Here is an 18,905-nt window from a genome sequence, read left to right on the forward strand (position 1 = left end):
ACACCAAAAGCTAGAACTCATGAATGATGAGGCTGTTCCAGGGGTAGCTCAATCGGCTAGGACCATGCCTCATGAAGTAAGAGTTATTAGTTCGAATTTCTCTTCCCATCTTGTGTGGACATGTAAAAATAAAAAAAATAAAAAATAAAAAAGAAAAAAGAAAAGAATAATGAGACTTTATAGTACCACCAAACCTAGTGGCAAAGCTGACCACTTTAGAAGTTGTTAAGGATAAGTCTAATAACAGCACACTGCCTCAACTCATGCACAACAAGATAACGATCACCAGAGTTCAAAGTCTACCTAGACTCAATCTTCCACAGTGTAAGGATCGTGGCCTATGATACAGGAATTCAAATGTATATGTTTATCTCTTAATTCACATATGTAAACATCTATTTTATGTAACTGAATCCTTTATAAATACAAAGCCTATACTATGATTATGGAGAAATAAAACAAAAGAAATGTAACGTTTTTTTTTCACAATTATTTTATAAGATTAATGTAATAGTCTTAATCAAATTCATTAACTTTTTTTCTGTAAGACTGATCTAAAGAAACGATGTAGTCTTTTTCTCTTAACAAGTTTCTAGAGCAAGCACGTCAAGTTTTACAATTGGGTAGAGCCTGAGTCCACCAATCATAATAGATAACAAGAAATACGTGTCTCAATCTCAACTGACTGAGGTGGATTGAAGCTGAACATGAAGCTTAAAACACCGTAAGCTACCTCCGCATAAACCTAGGATGTTGGAAGGGATTTTGACACTATTGGCTACCAAAACTTGAGGCATCACATGATGCTGCCTTTTGCCCTTCCCTCCTCCATTGTTATGCCTCATCTTAGCTTGGTGATGATACAACATTATCTGAGACATATTTACACAAATGCAGAGTAGGATTTGTTGGTCTTGAGACTTTCATGTTGATCGAGGCTAGCTACTAAGAAGTATAGGTATATTATACTAATAATCAGTATTCAATTGAATCAGAATTCTATGTAATGCAATCAACACATACCAAACACATAACAATTAATAAAATAAGAGTTAATACTTCGTACAGGAAAGAAATGTGCAAAGGATCATCAAGGATTTGATGATTTTGAAGATCAAATTATTGACCAGACACACTGTAAAGAACATAGCTTTATCAGATAGCTGTACTTGATGCAAAAGACACTGTACACTGTATAGGTAATTATATTGCATGGACTTCTTGCTGATCTCGCATGATGCGCGAGCACATCAAGCGGCTACTCCCTCACTGGCATAGATGGAATCGATGGATGTTTCCTTTGAGTGTTCATCAGCGCAGGAGTTACCAGCTTTATTTTCATATGTGGATTTACTGCCACAACCACCACCACCACCACACCCACCGCAGCCACCACTCTTCACCATGTTTCCACACCCACCGCCGCAACCACCACTACCACCACAACCACCACCACACCCACCGCAGCCACCACTCTTCACCATGTTTCCACACCCCCCACCACAACCACCACCACAGCCACCACAGCCACCGCTCTTCACCATGTTTCCACAGCCACTACCACAACCTCCACCGCAACCTCCACTAGACAAGCTGTTTTGTTCTGGTATTGCAGCATTTCCTTCAGCCATGTCCACACTCAACTCTACTTCACTTGCTACAGAAGTGGTCAGGTTGGTTCTCTTGTCTTCCTCATAGAGACCATCGACTTTTTCAGTTGGACTATCCATCTCAAAAATTTTGCAATTCACAGCAAATCCACCATATCCTTCCCTCTTGAAAATATCAGTAAGTATAAATGCGGATATAATTCCAGGCACCACCACCCATTCTTCCTTTACCTATTCAATTTTAAAAAAATAATAATAATAAGAAAAGGTCCTGTATGTCAGACATTTTTATTCACAAACTTGGTAGTTGGCAACATTCTACCTTGAAAAGTCCTGATTTCAAGTCAAGCAATGCCACTGCTTTGCCATACGGATCTTCCCTAGAGAATTCAACTGCTGTCATAAAATCCTGTTCACTTCTATGCTTCTGACAATGTATGGGTTCATATTCCAGCTTTCTGCCTGAGAAGAATTTTACCTGCAGCAAGAAAATAAATTCAACAGATGAAATATACAAGCCCCTTCAAAAGATTATCTTAAGTTCAGTCCTGCCCTGCAGGCAACAAATCTATCATGTGATAAATGCTATAATAATGCTACAGTATCTCGGACACAAATGTGTATAATACAGCACAAACATATACATCTAACTAAAAATGCAAATGATTTGCAAAAGAATTTTAAGACATAAATTAAAGAAAAAAAAACTAAAAGAAAAGGGTGATTTTCCTGCAACACGTAAGGACAATGTGCGCACAGATGAACTAAAAGGATGACCAGACAGGTATGCATGCAAACCCTGTGAAAGTTCAAAAGGAAAAATTCCCCATATGGATATCACAATAATTTCCGCATAATTTCACAAATTTCCAGCCTCTGGCACTGACCTGCTAGTCTCTTAGAGCAGGAAAGTTTAGCAAGCACTGGTCTATCACCAAATGCTCCATTTGGTAGTTTCTATGAAAAACTTAATACGGTGTTAAAAGTGTGACCCACCATGTGAAAGCTAACTCTTATTCAAGATGTTCTGCTATCTGAAAAGCCACTCTGCCATAACACGGTTTTGCAAAATCCTAAAATTTCTAGAATGATGAGGTAATGAAGAACTAGAACTGATGAATACCTTCCTACTGCCCATGAGCTCAAAGAGATGGCCATCGTCACTGGATTTCTTTTGAAGATGAAGGGACCAGTGAGAATCCATTAAAGACCACCCAGTTCCGACAAACTCTGCAAGAGTGCGTGTTTCACCAGAAAAAGTAATACCAATCACCTCCTTCCTAGGAACACAATTTTCTCTTGCCCTGTCATTCTTTGAGTCCCTGCAGTGCAATTTAAACCGGTAAGATCAAAATTCACAGCTTCAGAATATTTTATAGAATCTAAAACCACCAGTGAATCATACATAAAAAAACATACACTATTTCAAAATATTCTAAAAATAATTGCAAATCTTACAGAAACACTGATTTCAAGATATCAATTTCCTCAACTTGGAAGGGTCAGTAAATTATCATAGCAAATTAGAAAGGTTTACACAAAAATATATTAGTTAGAAAAGAATATGGAGAACTTTGTCTCCAGTAAATTAATCTAGATTACTTGGTTCCTTCCAGAACTGCAACTATTAAAGATCTCCAGATAACCTGTATTTCTCACTTGCTCAGATTTGAATATTATATCGGACATTGAAAATTCAAAGTCTCTGGAAGCAAGTTATTTAAAATAGGGTAATGAACCAATGCTGGCGTAAAAAGGTTTTCTTCGTCAGCATGCTTGGGACAATGAAAATTGTATGATTACAATGGAAGACTACAACAATGAAGTTGTAACTTGTACATTGTACATTATACAACAGCAGCATGCAAAGATTATACATTATACAGTTGTAACTTGTCAGGTTCAGGAAATGAAGATCTATAAGCTGGGAGAAAAGAATGGTAAACTCTAGCCTCAACCTCCACCCATATGAATTTTAAAACTGAGATAGAATGTCCCCACCAATATGAGAATTGAAATTTATATGTCTGTTTATTAGAATGTGCATTCTTGCTCAAGGGTTCTTCTTCTGAAGAAGCAAATAATAATAATAATAATAATAATAATAATAATAATAACAATAATACTCACCAATCCAAGTTCTCCTATGCAATTATAATGTGCTTAGCTTGGACTCAACCTACCTAGCAAGACTAACATCCATATCTTAACAATATAGATTACAAGTCATTAAACTGAACAACACACACATGCATGTCTTCATAAATCATAAGCAATATTTTAGTGCAAAAATACGGCATCCTACCCATGTACACACATACAGATGCATATAGATCAGAAGAGTAGGAAGGTAGTATTAACCCATTGTGTAGCAGAAATTGTGGACAAAACTATACCTCATTTGGAGGCTGATGACCTCTGTACCAGTTTCATCAATGACAAGCGTTGAGCTCTTGGCATGCTGAACTTTTCCTGGTAGCGGGAAGAAACAAGAACTTTTTGAAAATGGTTGAGATCGCATGCGAAGCACAAGCGGTGCTAGAGATGGAACAGTGAAAGAGACAGCAACTCGAAGGCAGATTGGTTTCGAGATCTTATTGCTAGAATTTGGCACCAACTCCAACCATTTTTCCACTGAAAGTTTAGAGACTGGGGCCAGAAATTCTTGGAGAGAGAGTGAAGTAGAACCCAATATTTTCGGAGCCCTTGTTATTGGTAATTTGGAAGTTGAATGGGATATGAGTTCAAAGAGCAGCTCTCCTGTCGGTTCACATTGAAAAGAAGCAACCTGTTTCTCTCCAGACTCGGACAAAATACTCAGTTTGCGCTTAGCATTAAAGAGTGCATCAGGTTGTCTCTTACAAAATGAAACAAAGAGACTTCCCTTGTGCCCCTCTGGTAAGTTCCTAACTTCGACAAACTCCAAAAGGGCCTGAAAAAAGAATTTGTACAAAAAAAAAAAATGAGAGCTTTCAACAATAATGGCTCAGGCTGCATACCCCCACTTAGTACATGAATATTTATTATCCAGAACCAGAAGCTATAAGCAGCTCATTACTCACACTAAATCATAGGATTGACAATCAGGCAGACAGCTAAATACTGTCAACAGAATACTTTTGTTTTCAAAAAAAACTCATAATTTTATCATAAGTGCTAGTATTACTTTTTATTTATTTTGCACTTTTTGAGTCTTTAAACACAATCATAAATTATCTAAAATAATAATAATCCTGCCCAATGTAATGAGACTTTTTCAGCCCCCTCAGCCCCCCCCCCCCCCCCACCCACCCCAACACACACACACACACACACAAAAAGAGTACTCCATGAAGGCACTTCATGGCCCTACAATGGCTTCACTTTACTTATGACTTCATTTGAGAAACATGTTAGGCTCCAAGAGAGAGAGAGAGAGGGAGAGATCCAATGACATGCAACAGATAGAAAATAAAAGAATACCACATCTGGGAGATGGCATAAAAGAGGTGATTGGAGACTACCTCCACAAACTTCAGCTGGGGAAGCTGAATTGTATTCTGAAACTTGTTGGATGCATCTACCTCCTTGCCATTCGTGTCAGACAAGCAAGGAGTGGTTGTGAGAGGAGAAGGGGCATTGCCCCTATACATTGCCCCAGCCTTCCAATACCTTGTACCAAATGTCTCTTCCCACTGCTTGGTAGTTCCAGAAAACCCACTATCCAGTTTCTTCCCTTTAGTTCTGTCTGAGTCCATGTCATCATGCTCCAAAACCTTTCCAAGTAATTCATTGAGATCTTTACAATAAGAAGCAGAATGCAACTGATGAGTGTGCCAGATGAGGTCAATGTCGTAGGTAGGAACGCAAAAGCGTTTTATAGACTTCTCCTTGTTTCTCTTAATTAGGTGCAAAAATCCTTTATATCTAGCAACAGCTCCTTCAAGAAAGAGATCATTGTTCATATGGGGTCTGGATACCTGTCACAGATATGTGGGAGGAAACAACTTAAAATTTTGGAAAACAAGAGATACATCATGTGATAACTGATATGTGTATGAGTCCCTGCGGCATCTTTGAAGCAAATCGTTAAAAGCGTAAAACATATTAATTAGAAATATAATCAAGCCAAAGCAGATGGCCTAGAAATACACCATGCTTTTTGGCCATTCAACTTACATTGTAAGGGGTGCTGGCACTTCCATTAATTATAAAGAATTTATCACTTCACACTATTTATTAACTTGCATCTCATCATCAATGGGTTCATTAACTATCAAATCACAACAAAGCCTCATAAAGCCAATGATCTGAGACAATATCAAGATTGAGGTCTCAGAAATGAAAGTTCCTTGTAACACCCACATTATGGAGCTATATAACAACTTACTTCCAGATCATGCTTCTCAAAAATGGACTATTGATTAAGGGCAATTCCAATATGAAGGCATCATATCATCCTGTCATAAACTGATATTGCTAATACAATTGAAGTATTAAGCCCAAATATCATCCACCTTATCTTTTAATCACAAATTGAAGACATTATGCAGTAGGACCTCAGTCTAAGTAATTTGCCCAAATTTATGGGCTACACTTCAAAAAAACAAAAAACAAAAAAGTTCATTATCACCGTTACCTGGTAAAAGAAAGGACTCTGCCTTTTAACTGCTGAAACTAGATCATATTTAGTGTACTTTTGAACGCCAGGAAGTGTCTCGGAGATATTTTCCAAGAATGCTTGAGTTATGTTGAAGTTGTAGTGTTCTTCTGGGTACAATCTATTCCAAATTTCTTCAGTTTGCCTTTTACAAGTGCCTTGAATGGAAGACACAACATTAGAATTGTCAAGGATTCTTCCATAAAGTTCCTCACAGTCAGATTTGTATTGTACCTGAATAAAAAAACCACAAAAAAGAGTGAAAAAAGAAAAGAAAAAAAAGAAAAGAAAAAGAAAAGTGCTTAGCAATCCAACTTCAATGAGAAAAGAGAAACTGAATAGAAATAGAGAAAATGATAATTCTATGTTTTTGGTGCAGAAGCCTACTGGATTAAGCCTGTGACAATGCCAAACCCATTCACAATCAAGAGGAACAACCAAAGGCCCTTCAGAAATCTGGGACTCAGAATGCTTGGCAAGTAAGGGCAGCCAACAAGCATTATACCTGAAATTAGCATGTTCATGATTCAGAACTTCTATTTGGAGTATTTATAGAAAAACTCTAAATGCATGTACTAAGGGGAGTTAATACAAAGCATATAATGAATAATATCATAAAAAATATTTATATAGGAATTACTATTATGGTTCATGGATTCAAACCTTCTTCTCCTTAAATTAGATAGGCATATTCAAAAACCATGGGATAGGAGGAATGATAATTCTTTACATACTAAAGCTCATAAACTAGATCTTATCTCGCCTTGATAAATTAAGTACAAAAAACTAAAGTCTTCAAAATAATAACAGCAACAGAGAACCCAAAACAAACAAATTTACACCACTATTGCCCTAATAAAGAACCCCCCGCCCCCCCTCCCAAAAAAAAAAAGAAAAAGAAAAGAAAAGAAATTTATGCATGATTACACATTAGATAAAATTGAACAACAAAATGCAAAAACTGTTTGTCAGAATGCTTTACCTGTAGATGGCCCTCTTGAGGGCAGGGCCATCATAGAGGTAACGATTCCTATCAACAGCGGCAAGGAACTGAAGCTGCTGTTTGGCCGCAGCCACAAGGTCAACACTTATCAAAATATTTTGCGCTTCATTCCACTCAAACTCTTGCTCCACTTCCATATTCTTTCAAATCTAACCCAAGAAATACCACCTTTCAGCAACTTAATGATATAATAAAAACTTACAATTCATAGTAATCTATAGCACTAACAGCATGAGTTAATCCACATAGTACATAAGAATCAAATACCCAATACACAAATAGCTCCCAAAATCATAACTGGGTTTAATAGATGAATCAAGTTCTTAGCTGTAGTTTAGTTCCAAATTAGGTAACTACAATCCTTTTTTTTTTTTTTTTGCCAAGCGTTAATCACTAATAGAACAAGCGCTAATCAGAGAAGTGAAAATTAGAGAGAGCTTCATAGGTCATAAACTTACAAAGAGCATCCAAACTTATTATAGAATTCAAATCGAACCCGTAATTATTTAGAAACGAAATCCAATTGAAATGTCAAAGCAACACACCAGACATGAAAGAATCAATTTTTTTACATCTAAGTTGTTCTAAAATTTGTAAAAATAAAACTCTTACCAACTGTTTGGTAGCCGAGAAAACTGAAGATAAATGAAAGAAAAACATACACGCAAATTCCGTATGAAAACGAAAAAAAATATATATATATATATCAGACTCAAAACCCAAAGACATCAACTATCTACCAATATAAATAAATAAATAAATAAGACGTCAATTATCTCAGCGCAGTAACCGCTTTGTTTCATTCTCCAGGATTGAAAACAACGAGAATCCCAACAAGTAAACCTTACACTCATTTCTTTTGTCAACGTTTTCTCCGAAACCAAACAGGGCTAAATCTCCAACTGCTTCAATATTGGCTAACACCAATTGAATTTACAACAAACACAAGATTTCACTGCTTTTAAGAAAAAAATTATTCGCAATTCAACTAGAAATTAAGAAAGTCAAATAAAAAAATCAACACCTTCTTTGCTTTGCGCACTCTGTTTCTATTTTTTATCTTCCTGATCAAAATTGAACATTAAATCGGATATTTATAGTGGTCTGGAAATCGTACAAATTTTCAAAGTGACCAAATTATCCTTACCTGCCAAGGTTAACTTTCTTTTGAGATTTATCTCTGGGCATTAGGCGTTATATAATTATGGATAAAGTTTTTTAATTTTTTTTTATCTAGTTTATAAAATTGATATCCATCACTATACTATACTATGTAATTTAACATGCATTTTTAATAGAATTAAGAACAAATGTCAATTTAATAAACAAAATTAAAAGAATTTTCTCCAATTCTGTTTAAAAAAAAACTTTGTCCTAATCATTTTGATAAAAATAAAAAATAATAATTGATCAAATGGCATGCTTGTCGATACAAGCAAGTTATGTGATTTACATAATAAAATAACGTGTAACAGATAATACACGTCAAATGTATTATCTAAGAATGACTTTTATTTAAGAACTATGTCATCAATTATTGAACTTTTTTTTTTTTTTCTTTTTTGTTTTTTTTATGAATGTTAATTAAGAGTAGTTTTGGTTACTTTAATAGCTTTTTGAAAAAAGGGTTCGAATTTTTTTTTTTTAAAGTACAAATAATTTTTTTTGGGTTACGACTGTGACAAAGTTGAGTTTTATCTGATCTGTATGGGGATCTTATACATGTAATTTGAGATTTACTTTTTAGGAATGGATATACAAAATGACTTATCTTAAGTATCATGTAATAATAATATTAATAATAATAAATCCGGCTTCAAACAAAGACAATTATTTCATATAATTGTTTCTTTTTCGCTACGTCTTCTTCGAAGAAACAAGGAGGAAACTTGTTTGAGGAAACATCCTCCTCAGTTCAGTTGAGACTTGAGACTCTCATGTTCCACGTAATTCTTGTAACCATGGGTAGAGGACAAAATTGTAAATTGAAAGGTGGTGACTGCCCGATGCTTGTAAAAGTGGGCAGAGCAAAGTATTTATTTTTCTTTTGAGAAATTAGGTGGATAATTTAACGGGTAGGACCGTAGAGGACAAAAGAGTTAGCTGAGGATTCTCAACCCTATTCTGATCCGAAAGTCAGAACACAACAAGGAAGAACGTAAGCAACACATGAACCTCAGCCCTCATCCCAACCATTCATAACGTACATGTTTCTTTCTTCGTTTATTGGCATTTTCCTCGCATGCAACAGATAATTCATAATTGGTTGGCAGTACAAAAGTTATCTATGTAACGTACCAATATCCCCAATAGTAGTACAAGGATAAATTAGGTTTAACAAATTTAATTTTTATTATTTTTTAATAAAAAAATATGACACGTGGCAAGAATATTTTATATATATATATATATCTCCCAAAAAATAAAAAACACCCAAGCCAATCACTTTGATTTGAGATGTTATAGCGTTGACCATTGCCAAATACAAATTGCATCCATATATTAGAGCATCTCCATTATATATATTTTAGCTATTTAAAAAGTAATTCCTTATTTTAACTATTACTTTTTTTCTTGCCAAAACTCAAAATTCAATCTACCTCAATAACGACAACCAACCAATAAAAACAGCGCAACAAGAAGAAATGTTCACATTGCCCAACAGCAAAAACAGTCCAATAACTAAAAATAGTGATTCAGAGGAAAAACAGTGAATTTTTTTGAACCCAAAAACAGCGCTAACCGAGCGTAGCTGGGTGGGCGTGATGTGCGCCCCGAAAGAGCTTTTCAGATTGGAATTATATGCACAGTTACACTTGATTTACTGTCGTAAGCACCATACTGCCCCAATTATGTTTGATTCTTGTCATTGTTGTACTGATCTTTTCCATCAAGATATTCCGGCACTATTAATTCAGTATCTAACAACTCAGCATATGGTGATCCTCCTATGTCATAGTGCCATTGGTGAAAATGAGCAGCACCTCACAACTCCTCTGATTTAGTGTCCCCTTCTGTTTTAGAATCTTGAGACTTGCCGTCCTCCAAATATTCTCCTTCAATAGTTTCCTTGAGGATGAACAGCCTCTGTATAACCACAGGCTGAGTCATTTGTCTGGCTTCCCTAATGTCGGTTTCTTCCTTATTGAGATTGTACGCATCAAGCATGATCTTGATCCATTTGTGTAGCTCCTTGGGATTACTGCTCAACCACAAAGAAAAATATATATCAATAAATCCAAAAAAGTAGGCCGAACAAAAAATCTGATTTCAGAAACTAACTTAAGGTTAGTACTGTAATGTGAAAAAGAAAGAAGCTCTATTACGTGTATAAAGCATAAGGGTCCTTCGCTTCACGTTCATCACCCGGGGAGAAAGCTGTTGCCAGTGCCGAGAATCGCTCTTCAGGATCTGTGATGTTCAGCAAATGCTTAAGTAGCTTTATTTCTTTTGGCTCAATGCTCCTAAGACTGCTCTTTGTGGCCTTATATAAATGATACATTATTTCTTTGACCTGAAATTACATGTCTAAGCTTAGCAATACAAAACAAGGAAACACTTAAAGCAAATAAAGGCACACAAAAACAGTGCAATGAAAAACATTACAAAGAAAAGCTTGATTTTAAAGCATCAGGTTTCATGGGGTCTAGATATTTTATGTGAGTTAATAACTTTATAATCAATGTCAAGCATCTAAGCATCTCATAGATGCTGTTATAGCCTTTATTTGGGGTCTGCAAAGCAAGAGGAAGCCTGTCAAAGCACATGTCATGCTTGCTAAATATGCATACTCATCTGTCACACAAGAACTGCAAAATATGGTTTCTTATCAGGGACATATCTGGGCAATGAAGTTGAAACCATTCCATTGTGTCTGCACACAAATGGCGACATAAAACAAATAATTGGGTCCATTTGTGAGACCTAGACAAGCTTTAAAATGGTTCTACTTGTCGTTTTCGCCATTCTAATCAGAAACATGCTACATGAACACTTCCAAATGAGCTAAATGTTTTGTTGGACAATGACCTTGTGACAGAGGTTGGACTACTTTTGTATCCAAATAAGAATTATGTTCATTAATTTATTTTTTTTTTTCACGAGCATGTTCATTAAGTTGTTGCTCATATCTACTATCTAATCTACAAAAATTAAAAGGTTTTATGTTATAGAATATATGATGTATTTGAAAAAAAAATGTGCTCATAAAGATGAAACATATTTGAAAACCATCACTAGTGTACCACAACTGTCACATTAAACTGAAAAAAGAAAAAAAAACATATATCTTTTGAGATACCAAGCAATCAAACAAGATCTATTTTAGCTGACAATTCATATTGAAGCCTTGTCCATCTTGATTGGGCATTTTGTGACGCATTAATTAATTAGAAAAGGGACCCCCATGGTCCACAAAGAGTGATTCCTCAGCACAAGGTTGCCACTCCTACCTCATTTTTCATAGTTGTGGACTCCTTTGCTGAAGCCCAAGCACTATTTATCAACAGGATCAAGGAGGAATCAAGTTCCTTCGCCTTGGCAAGGCTTTTAATCTTCTCACATGCCACTTCCACTGAAGGAGAGTTGAGGATATCATCAAATTTGGCCTGGGCAGCATCTAATGTATCCACATATTCCAGTGTATTATCATAAGCACTGACAGCGGACAGGCATCTGGTCCCCAGTCTTGCCACCGCTGCTCGACAAAATGGGACAATAATATAAGAGAGAGACAAAACCAAGCTACATACAAGTTCAGGAGAAACTTTCATAAAGAATCCAAGCAGATTTATTTTAGCCAGACTAAATCGAAGTTTCAGTAAATTATAGCTCATTTTCATTCTGGTCGGTGAAACCTTCAAAATCCTTATTGAACATAAGTGGAAGCCAATTTACTTCAACATTTTCATCCAAAGATAAAAAGTTACCATCACGATCCTCCAAACTGTCATAAGTCTGCGACAGTAGATCGAGGTAGCTAAAAAATTCCCCCGTGAAGTCCTTGCGCCGACGTGTAACAATTGCATTAGTGTCAGTTGGGTTGTCTTGGATCTCCTTAAGAAGTTCACTATGTCCTTCCATTTCATCATCAATCTGCAATGCTCATTCCTGATGAAACAGGACAGGAAAAATACCTCTAAACCCAAACGAGTATCTGTATATTCAATTATTAACCCTATGTTTGGTCATTGATAAGGTAGCAAAATTAACAAAATAACAGACTTCAATCTTAGAACTTCATTGCCTGGGAACCAAGAAAACCAAAGCTGCACCCAACCAAGTCTGATACAACTATTTGGTTAACTTGGGGGTAAGTTCCTCATTTTTATAGAAACTAAAGTAACATATAAAATCAGGTTCAAAGTCTCTTTTTTCTTTGCTTTTCCTAAGCTTTTTTCAGCAATTAAACAAAAAGAGCAAGTAAACAAAGTATAAGTAGAAATACATGAAAAATATGCACATTGTTCTACCTTCTTAACCTTCCTTCCAAGTGAAATCAATTTCTGCTTCATAGTAGGATCGCTTTCCGCATCTGCCCGCGAACGACACCGATTGTAGAAGCTTTCCCTATACTTCTTCCAATCCTCCCTGAATACCAAATACTTCCTCCACTCCTTTGTCTTGGGCTTCTCATTCAAAAAGACCTCAATAATCTTGTCACAAAACTGAGTTATGGTGTAACCCTCTGCGAGCTCAACCTCTACTTGCTCTTCCACTTGAGCGGTGTCTATGTCACTGACTTGAACACCTGAATACCATTTTTTTTTCTTTTGTTCTAAGAGACCCACAAAATGAACTAATAAAAGCTATTAAGAACACCTAGAAAACCCCACATACACAAAACACAGACACTCTTAACTTTCCTTTAATTGCTTAGAAAACCTTGAAAGAAAAACAAACTCAATCATAGATTTGTATGCATTATTCTGTTTTGGACTTCAAGAAAGCAACAATATTTATGAGGCAAAAAAGAAAGACTCTCAGAAACCAAACAGTGGCAAGAAAGTGAGAGAAAAGCAGCACAGGAAACAAAGAAAGTAATACTCACTGGTGACGGGTTCGAAATGGGCATTCTGGGATTTGAAACTGTGAATTGTTGTTCTACTCCTTTTGTCCTTGTTTTTAAGACTGTGTTTGGAATGCGGGAAAAGAGAGGCAGAGGATATTGGGGGAATTGTGAGAATTGCAGGAGAGAGGAATTCAGTGAAAGGCAAGGAATTGAGGTTGCTGGGGTTGAAGATAGAGGGTTTTGCTGCGGAGGTTGAGAGCTCCACGCCCAATAAGCTGCTCATGGTTTGGTGTAAACCTCTGCTTTGCTTTGCTTGAAGCAGAGACAGAGTGCTAAGGATAACAAATACTCTTCCTTTGAATACTACAAGTGTATACATGCTTCAAATCGGCGTCGTTTTAGCTTCTTTTGTCGTATTTGGTCTCTGGTATTAAGCGTGCGTGTTTTGTGTCTCGTAGTAAAATGAAGATGAGGCGCAACAGTGCTTATTTAAGGCCGGTAATTTATTTTTAGATATTTTATTTGCATATATTTTGTACACAAATAGCATATATAAGGCCTTTTGGCAATTTTTTTTGATTTTTTTAAAAATAAAACACAGCCTAAAGACATTGCGCGTACAATTTATGTATAAAATACGTGCAAATAACATTTTTTTTTTATAGCGAATTAAACACAAACTTAATAAAAAAATTACCTTATTAGCATTTCCAGCAATGGTGGCTATTTTAGGTACTCAAAATATATAATTTTATTATTATTATTATTATTATTATTATTCTATTTTAACTACCAACTTTTCAATACAAACTCTAAAAGATTATCGGTTAAACTTTGTACTTCCTTTAAATATTATTTTTTAATTATTTTTTTAAAACAAAAGCACAAGAGAGAGTGAGAGATATTTATACAAAATGAGAAAGAGAGAAAAAAAATATATATATTAAACAAAAGGTTTTGCCACAGTAAACTTTCAAACAAAATGAAATTGATTCATAATAGTTAAATATAATTATTATGAGCAATTATATTATGAGCCACTAGAGCAGGATTGAGGGGGATTGATTTATATTATCTATTCATATTGTTAGGGATAAAATTAACCCTAGAGACACGTGGATTCAGAAACATCTCGGAGTTATGCCTCGGACATTTATTCCGACCAGCAAAGAAAAGATTGCCTAGGTATAAATATATCTCGGAGGTATAACGACGTCTCGGTGTAAATACATCTCGGAAGCATAACGACGTCTCGGTCTTAACATTCCAGGTTACGGTATATAGAACATCCCGAGATCTCCTAGTCTGAATGGAGCGAACATATCTCGGGTATTTGGGTTTCGGAGTAACAGCGCCTCAGAGGTGACATCAAGTCGGTATAATAACGTCTCGGCCTTTCACAACCCTGTTATGGTGCGGCAATATCCCGAGATCTCCAAGGCGGAGCGAACATATCTCGGATATCATCACCTCGGAGTTTGGTTGAAAGTTTGCCGCGGATGTCTCAGAATACGATAAGGATAGAATTCCATAAGATCAGGGAAAAAATCGCAATTCCATGATTAATGGGATTAGGTAGTTATTTATCTGAAATCAAATTTAAAGAGATACAAGCGCAATCAAACTGCGGATTCTACAATCTCATTCAAATTCTCTGAAGATAAGATTCAACTAAGCTAGGATTCAAACTCCTAATCCAACTAGGCGTCAAGAATTCTAGTAAGGTAGCAAGTCTGGTAAGACCCCAAGCCCAGCCTATAAATAAAGACCACTGCACCAGGTATGAGATCACGCATTCTCTGAGTTCTTGAGATTGAGATATTCTTCAGAAAATTGATTTGAACTGACTTAGGCATCGGAGTGGGCGTAGTCGGCACCCCCGACGAGTTGTTTGTTATTTTTGCAGGATTGGAGTAGTTGATCAGGATCCAGTAGCGAATCACCAGGTGACACGTCACCATACCGGAAACTGTACCAACAGTTTGGCGCCGTCTGTGGGAAACGTTAATCGTTCTTACGAAAAACAAATCCGCGATGGTGACTACAAGACGTTCCAAGTCGATCCAAAACGAAGCACCGCCTACTAGCCGAGACGATGCTCGTGGAGAAGCAGAATCTGCTGGACCAGAGGCCCGGATAACCCAACTGAGTCAACAGTTGGCCCAGGCGCAGAAGAATGTGGAGGATTTGCTGGCTCAGAATGCTGTGCTCTTGGCCGCTCGAACTCCGCCGCCATTCAATCATGATGTAGCCGATAGGACAAACCCTGAGGGAAATCCCGAAGGGTCAGGAGAGAAAGAAGGGCCGCGGAACGAAGATCATGGAGAGCATGCGAATCCAGTACCGCCTACAGAATCCGAAAGGAGGTTGCAGAAGATGGTCCAGGACTTAGGTGCAAAATATGATGCACTATCAAAGACCATTGACCAGAAGCGTGATGGGAAGGAGTCCCTTGTTGACAACCTCTTCCAGCACAAGGAGTCCATATTCACCGAAGAAGTGTCCAACTGCGACTTACCTGGAAGATTCAAGGTACCTGACATTCCTGTCTTTTCAGGCAGTGAAGATCCAGTGGAGCACTTGGACAATTTCCGGTCCCATGTCTCCCTGCACAAGACACCAGATGCTGTGGCATGCCGAGCCTTTCCCCTCACCTTGTCAGGAAAGGCCCGAGACTGGCTCAGGAATCTCCCACCGAGGTCTATTGATTGTTTTGACACTCTTGGAAGGAAATTCTTGGCCCAGTTTGTGTCCGGGAGAGCTAGAAGAAAACCCCGAGGGTACCTACTCTCGGTACGGCAGGGACCGAATTAGTCTCTAAAAGACTATCTGTGGAGGTTCAACCAGGAGAAGCTGGACACAGAGAGTGCACCAGACGACTTCATCTACGGTGCAATTTTTCAAGGCTTGAAAAAAGATGGACCTCTGATGGCAGAATTGGCGTTGAAACCGCCGAAAGATCTTCATACCTTTATGGTGAAGATGGACAGGTACATCAACCAGGAAGAAACGCTCCGAGCCCTCCTCAATAATTCCCAGCAACAACAACAGCTGTCCACCGAGAAGCCCAAGAAAAAGAAGAATTCTGAGCCCATACAGGATGCTGGTCCGGCAGAGTATAAGAAGGCGAAGAAGAATTTCGGAGATTACAAGTGGACACCATTGAACACCTCCATCACCGAGGTGCTCATGGAACTCAAGAAAGATCCGAATTACCAGAGACCGAGACCCATTCCAGGAAATCCCCCTCCGCACTTGGCTCACAAGTACTGTGCCTTCCATGATTCACATGGTCATCTGACCGAGCAGTGTGTATCGTTGATGCAGTTGATCGAGAAATTCATTGAGAATGGGAAGCTAGTCTGATTCCTCGTCAATGAGAGGAATCAACAGGAGCAAGACCACTATCCGAGGCCTAGGAGGGAAGAGGATCGGGATAATAGAAGAAACTATCAACCGAGACAAGATGAGAGAAGAGGAAGAAGCCGAGAGCCAGCACCTCGACCTCAGAGGGATGAAAGAAGGGAGAGAAGTAGAAGCAGGCCTCGGGGGGCGCAGCAAGGCAATCTCCCTATCATTCACACCATCTCGGGGGGATTCGGAGGAGGAGGTGAGTCCAACTCGGCTCGGAAGGCGTATGCCAGGCAGCTAGATGATTTCGAAGTTTACTCGGTCCAGAAGCCCCTAAAGTCTCGAAAATATAACCCTCTGGTTATAGGATTTTCTGATGATGATTATGCTGGAGTCTCGCTTCCGCACACAGACGCCCTTGTGGTCACCTTGACCATAGCAAATTATCAGACCCGGCGGATCCTCATTGACACTGGGAGCTCAGCTGATATTCTTTTTAAATCAGCTTTCGATCACATGGGTGTTCCATCAGAAAAGCTGGTTCCAGTCTCATGCCAGCTACAGGGTTTTGCTGGAGAGAAGGTGTTGCCTCTCGGTTCTATCGATTTACCTGTGACAGCCGGGACTTATCCGAGGCAGAAAGTCATTATGGTGAAGTTCCTGATAGTTGATAAGGTCTCGACCTACAATGCCATTATAGGACGTACGGCTCTCAATGACTTCAAAGCTGTGACTTCAACACCACATCTCAGCATGAAGTTTCTAACAGAAGAAGGAGTTGGAGAGGTAAAGGGAGACCAGAGGGAAGCTAGGAGGTGCTACAATCTGTCCTTGAAAGATACCCCGAGGCAGCACAGTCGGGGGGAGAAAACTAAGGAGGATGGAAAATAGCAATCACCGTTGGGGGAGCCTGTGGAAGCCTTGGAGGAGTTCGAGATAGGCGACTCGGGAAAGAAAGTTCATATAGGCTCACAACTCCCTCAACCCATGAAGGAAGATCTGGTGGCGTTCTTGAGGCGCAACAAAGATGTATTTGCCTGGAGCCATGAAGATATGCCGGGGATTGATCCCTCGTTTATTGTCCATAAGCTGAATGTGGATCCAAATTATCGCCCTGTGAAGCAGAGAAGAAGAGCTTTTGCTGCCGAACGAAACATGGCTGTTGCTGAAGAAGTAGAGAAGTTGCTGAAAGCTGGATTCATCCGAGAGGTGGATTATCCCGAGTGGCTGGCCAATGTAGTGCTGGTGAAGAAGTCTAACGGGAAGTGGAGGATGTGCGTAGATTTCACCGACCTGAATAAAGCATGTCCGAAGGATAGCTTTCCCCTGCCTCGGATAGATTTATTGGTGGATTCGACTGCTGGACATGAGCTCTTAAGCTTCATGGATGCCTTCTCGGGGTACAATCAGATCTACATGGAGGAAACAGACCAGGAGAAAACTGCTTTCATCACAGACCGAGGACTTTACTGCTATAAGATGATGCCCTTCGAACTGAAGAATGCTGGAGCCACATATCAACGACTTGTGAACCGGATGTTTCAAAGTCAAATTGGTCGAAACGTTGAGGTATACGTAGATGACCTGCTGGTTAAAAGTGTTCGGGCAAACAGACACATAGAAGACCTCCGAGAAACTTTTCGGACTCTAAGAAAATACAACATAAAGCTCAACCCCGCGAAGTGTGCCTTTGGAGTTTCTTCAGGCAAGTTTCTGGAGTTTATGGTGTCACAGAGGGGCATTGAAGCTAATCCAGAGAAGGTCAGAGTTGTCCTCGAGATGCAAGCCCCGGGAACAACAAAACAACTCCAACGACTGACAGGAAGGATTGCGACCTTGAACCGTTTCATATCACGGTCGACAGATAAGTGTCTTCCCTTCTTTAAAATTTTACGAAAAGCATTTATATGGAGTGAGGAGTGTGAGGAAGCTTTCAGGAAGTTGAAGGAATATCTAGCCAACCCACCACTGTTGAGCTGTCCAACCGAAGGGGAGATTCTTTATCTCTATCTGGCAGTCTCTCCCTCAGCAGTAAGCTCGGTGCTAGTCCGAGAAGATTCAAGAGTTCAGAAACCGGTCTACTTTACAAGTAAAGCACTGCATGGCGCGGAAGGGAGGTATCCTCGGATCGAGAAGTTGGCGTTCGCTTTGATCATTTCAACCAGAAGATTAAGGCCATACTTTCAGGCTCACGTTATCAGAGTTTTAACCGAGTATCCGATGAAGAAGGTGTTGCAAAAACCTGACCTCTCGGGAAGATTAGTCAACTGGGCGGTGGAACTCGGACAATTT

At 38.5% G+C, this 18,905-nt stretch overlaps 2 protein-coding genes across 5 annotated transcripts; both read right to left on the reverse strand.

Annotated features, from left to right (window-relative positions):
* Positions 1 to 1,020: 1,020 nt before the first annotated feature.
* LOC133851174 (glycine-rich domain-containing protein 1) lies at positions 1,021 to 8,394 on the reverse strand. 4 transcript variants are annotated; one of them, XM_062287493.1, is made up of 9 exons: positions 8,277 to 8,394; positions 7,232 to 7,401; positions 6,637 to 6,754; positions 6,229 to 6,483; positions 5,114 to 5,569; positions 4,007 to 4,542; positions 2,734 to 2,932; positions 1,933 to 2,088; positions 1,021 to 1,841 (listed from the first exon to the last, which is right to left on the reverse strand). In XM_062287493.1, exons 2-9 carry the CDS (start codon positions 7,387 to 7,389, stop codon positions 1,251 to 1,253), a joined length of 2,469 nt encoding a protein of 822 aa, XP_062143477.1. In that variant the 5' UTR covers positions 7,390 to 7,401; positions 8,277 to 8,394; the 3' UTR covers positions 1,021 to 1,250. The 4 variants fall into 4 exon arrangements, with proteins under 4 accessions (XP_062143477.1, XP_062143479.1, XP_062143478.1 ...); XM_062287495.1 differs by lacking the exon at positions 8,277 to 8,394 and adding an exon at positions 8,101 to 8,210; XM_062287494.1 differs by lacking the exon at positions 8,277 to 8,394 and adding an exon at positions 7,865 to 7,982.
* Positions 8,395 to 9,876: 1,482 nt separating this feature from the next.
* Positions 9,877 to 13,612, reverse strand: LOC133883044 (uncharacterized protein At4g37920). Its single transcript, XM_062322225.1, has 6 exons — positions 13,302 to 13,612; positions 12,724 to 13,001; positions 12,181 to 12,346; positions 11,704 to 11,948; positions 10,579 to 10,766; positions 9,877 to 10,454 (listed from the first exon to the last, which is right to left on the reverse strand). The coding sequence occupies exons 1-6, from the start codon at positions 13,543 to 13,545 to the stop codon at positions 10,238 to 10,240; spliced, it is 1,338 nt and encodes a 445-aa protein (XP_062178209.1). The 5' UTR covers positions 13,546 to 13,612; the 3' UTR covers positions 9,877 to 10,237.
* Positions 13,613 to 18,905: the final 5,293 nt, after the last annotated feature.

Source organism: Alnus glutinosa, chromosome 12 (assembly GCF_958979055.1).
Source record: "Alnus glutinosa chromosome 12, dhAlnGlut1.1, whole genome shotgun sequence".
Taxonomy (NCBI): Eukaryota; Viridiplantae; Streptophyta; class Magnoliopsida; order Fagales; family Betulaceae; genus Alnus; species Alnus glutinosa.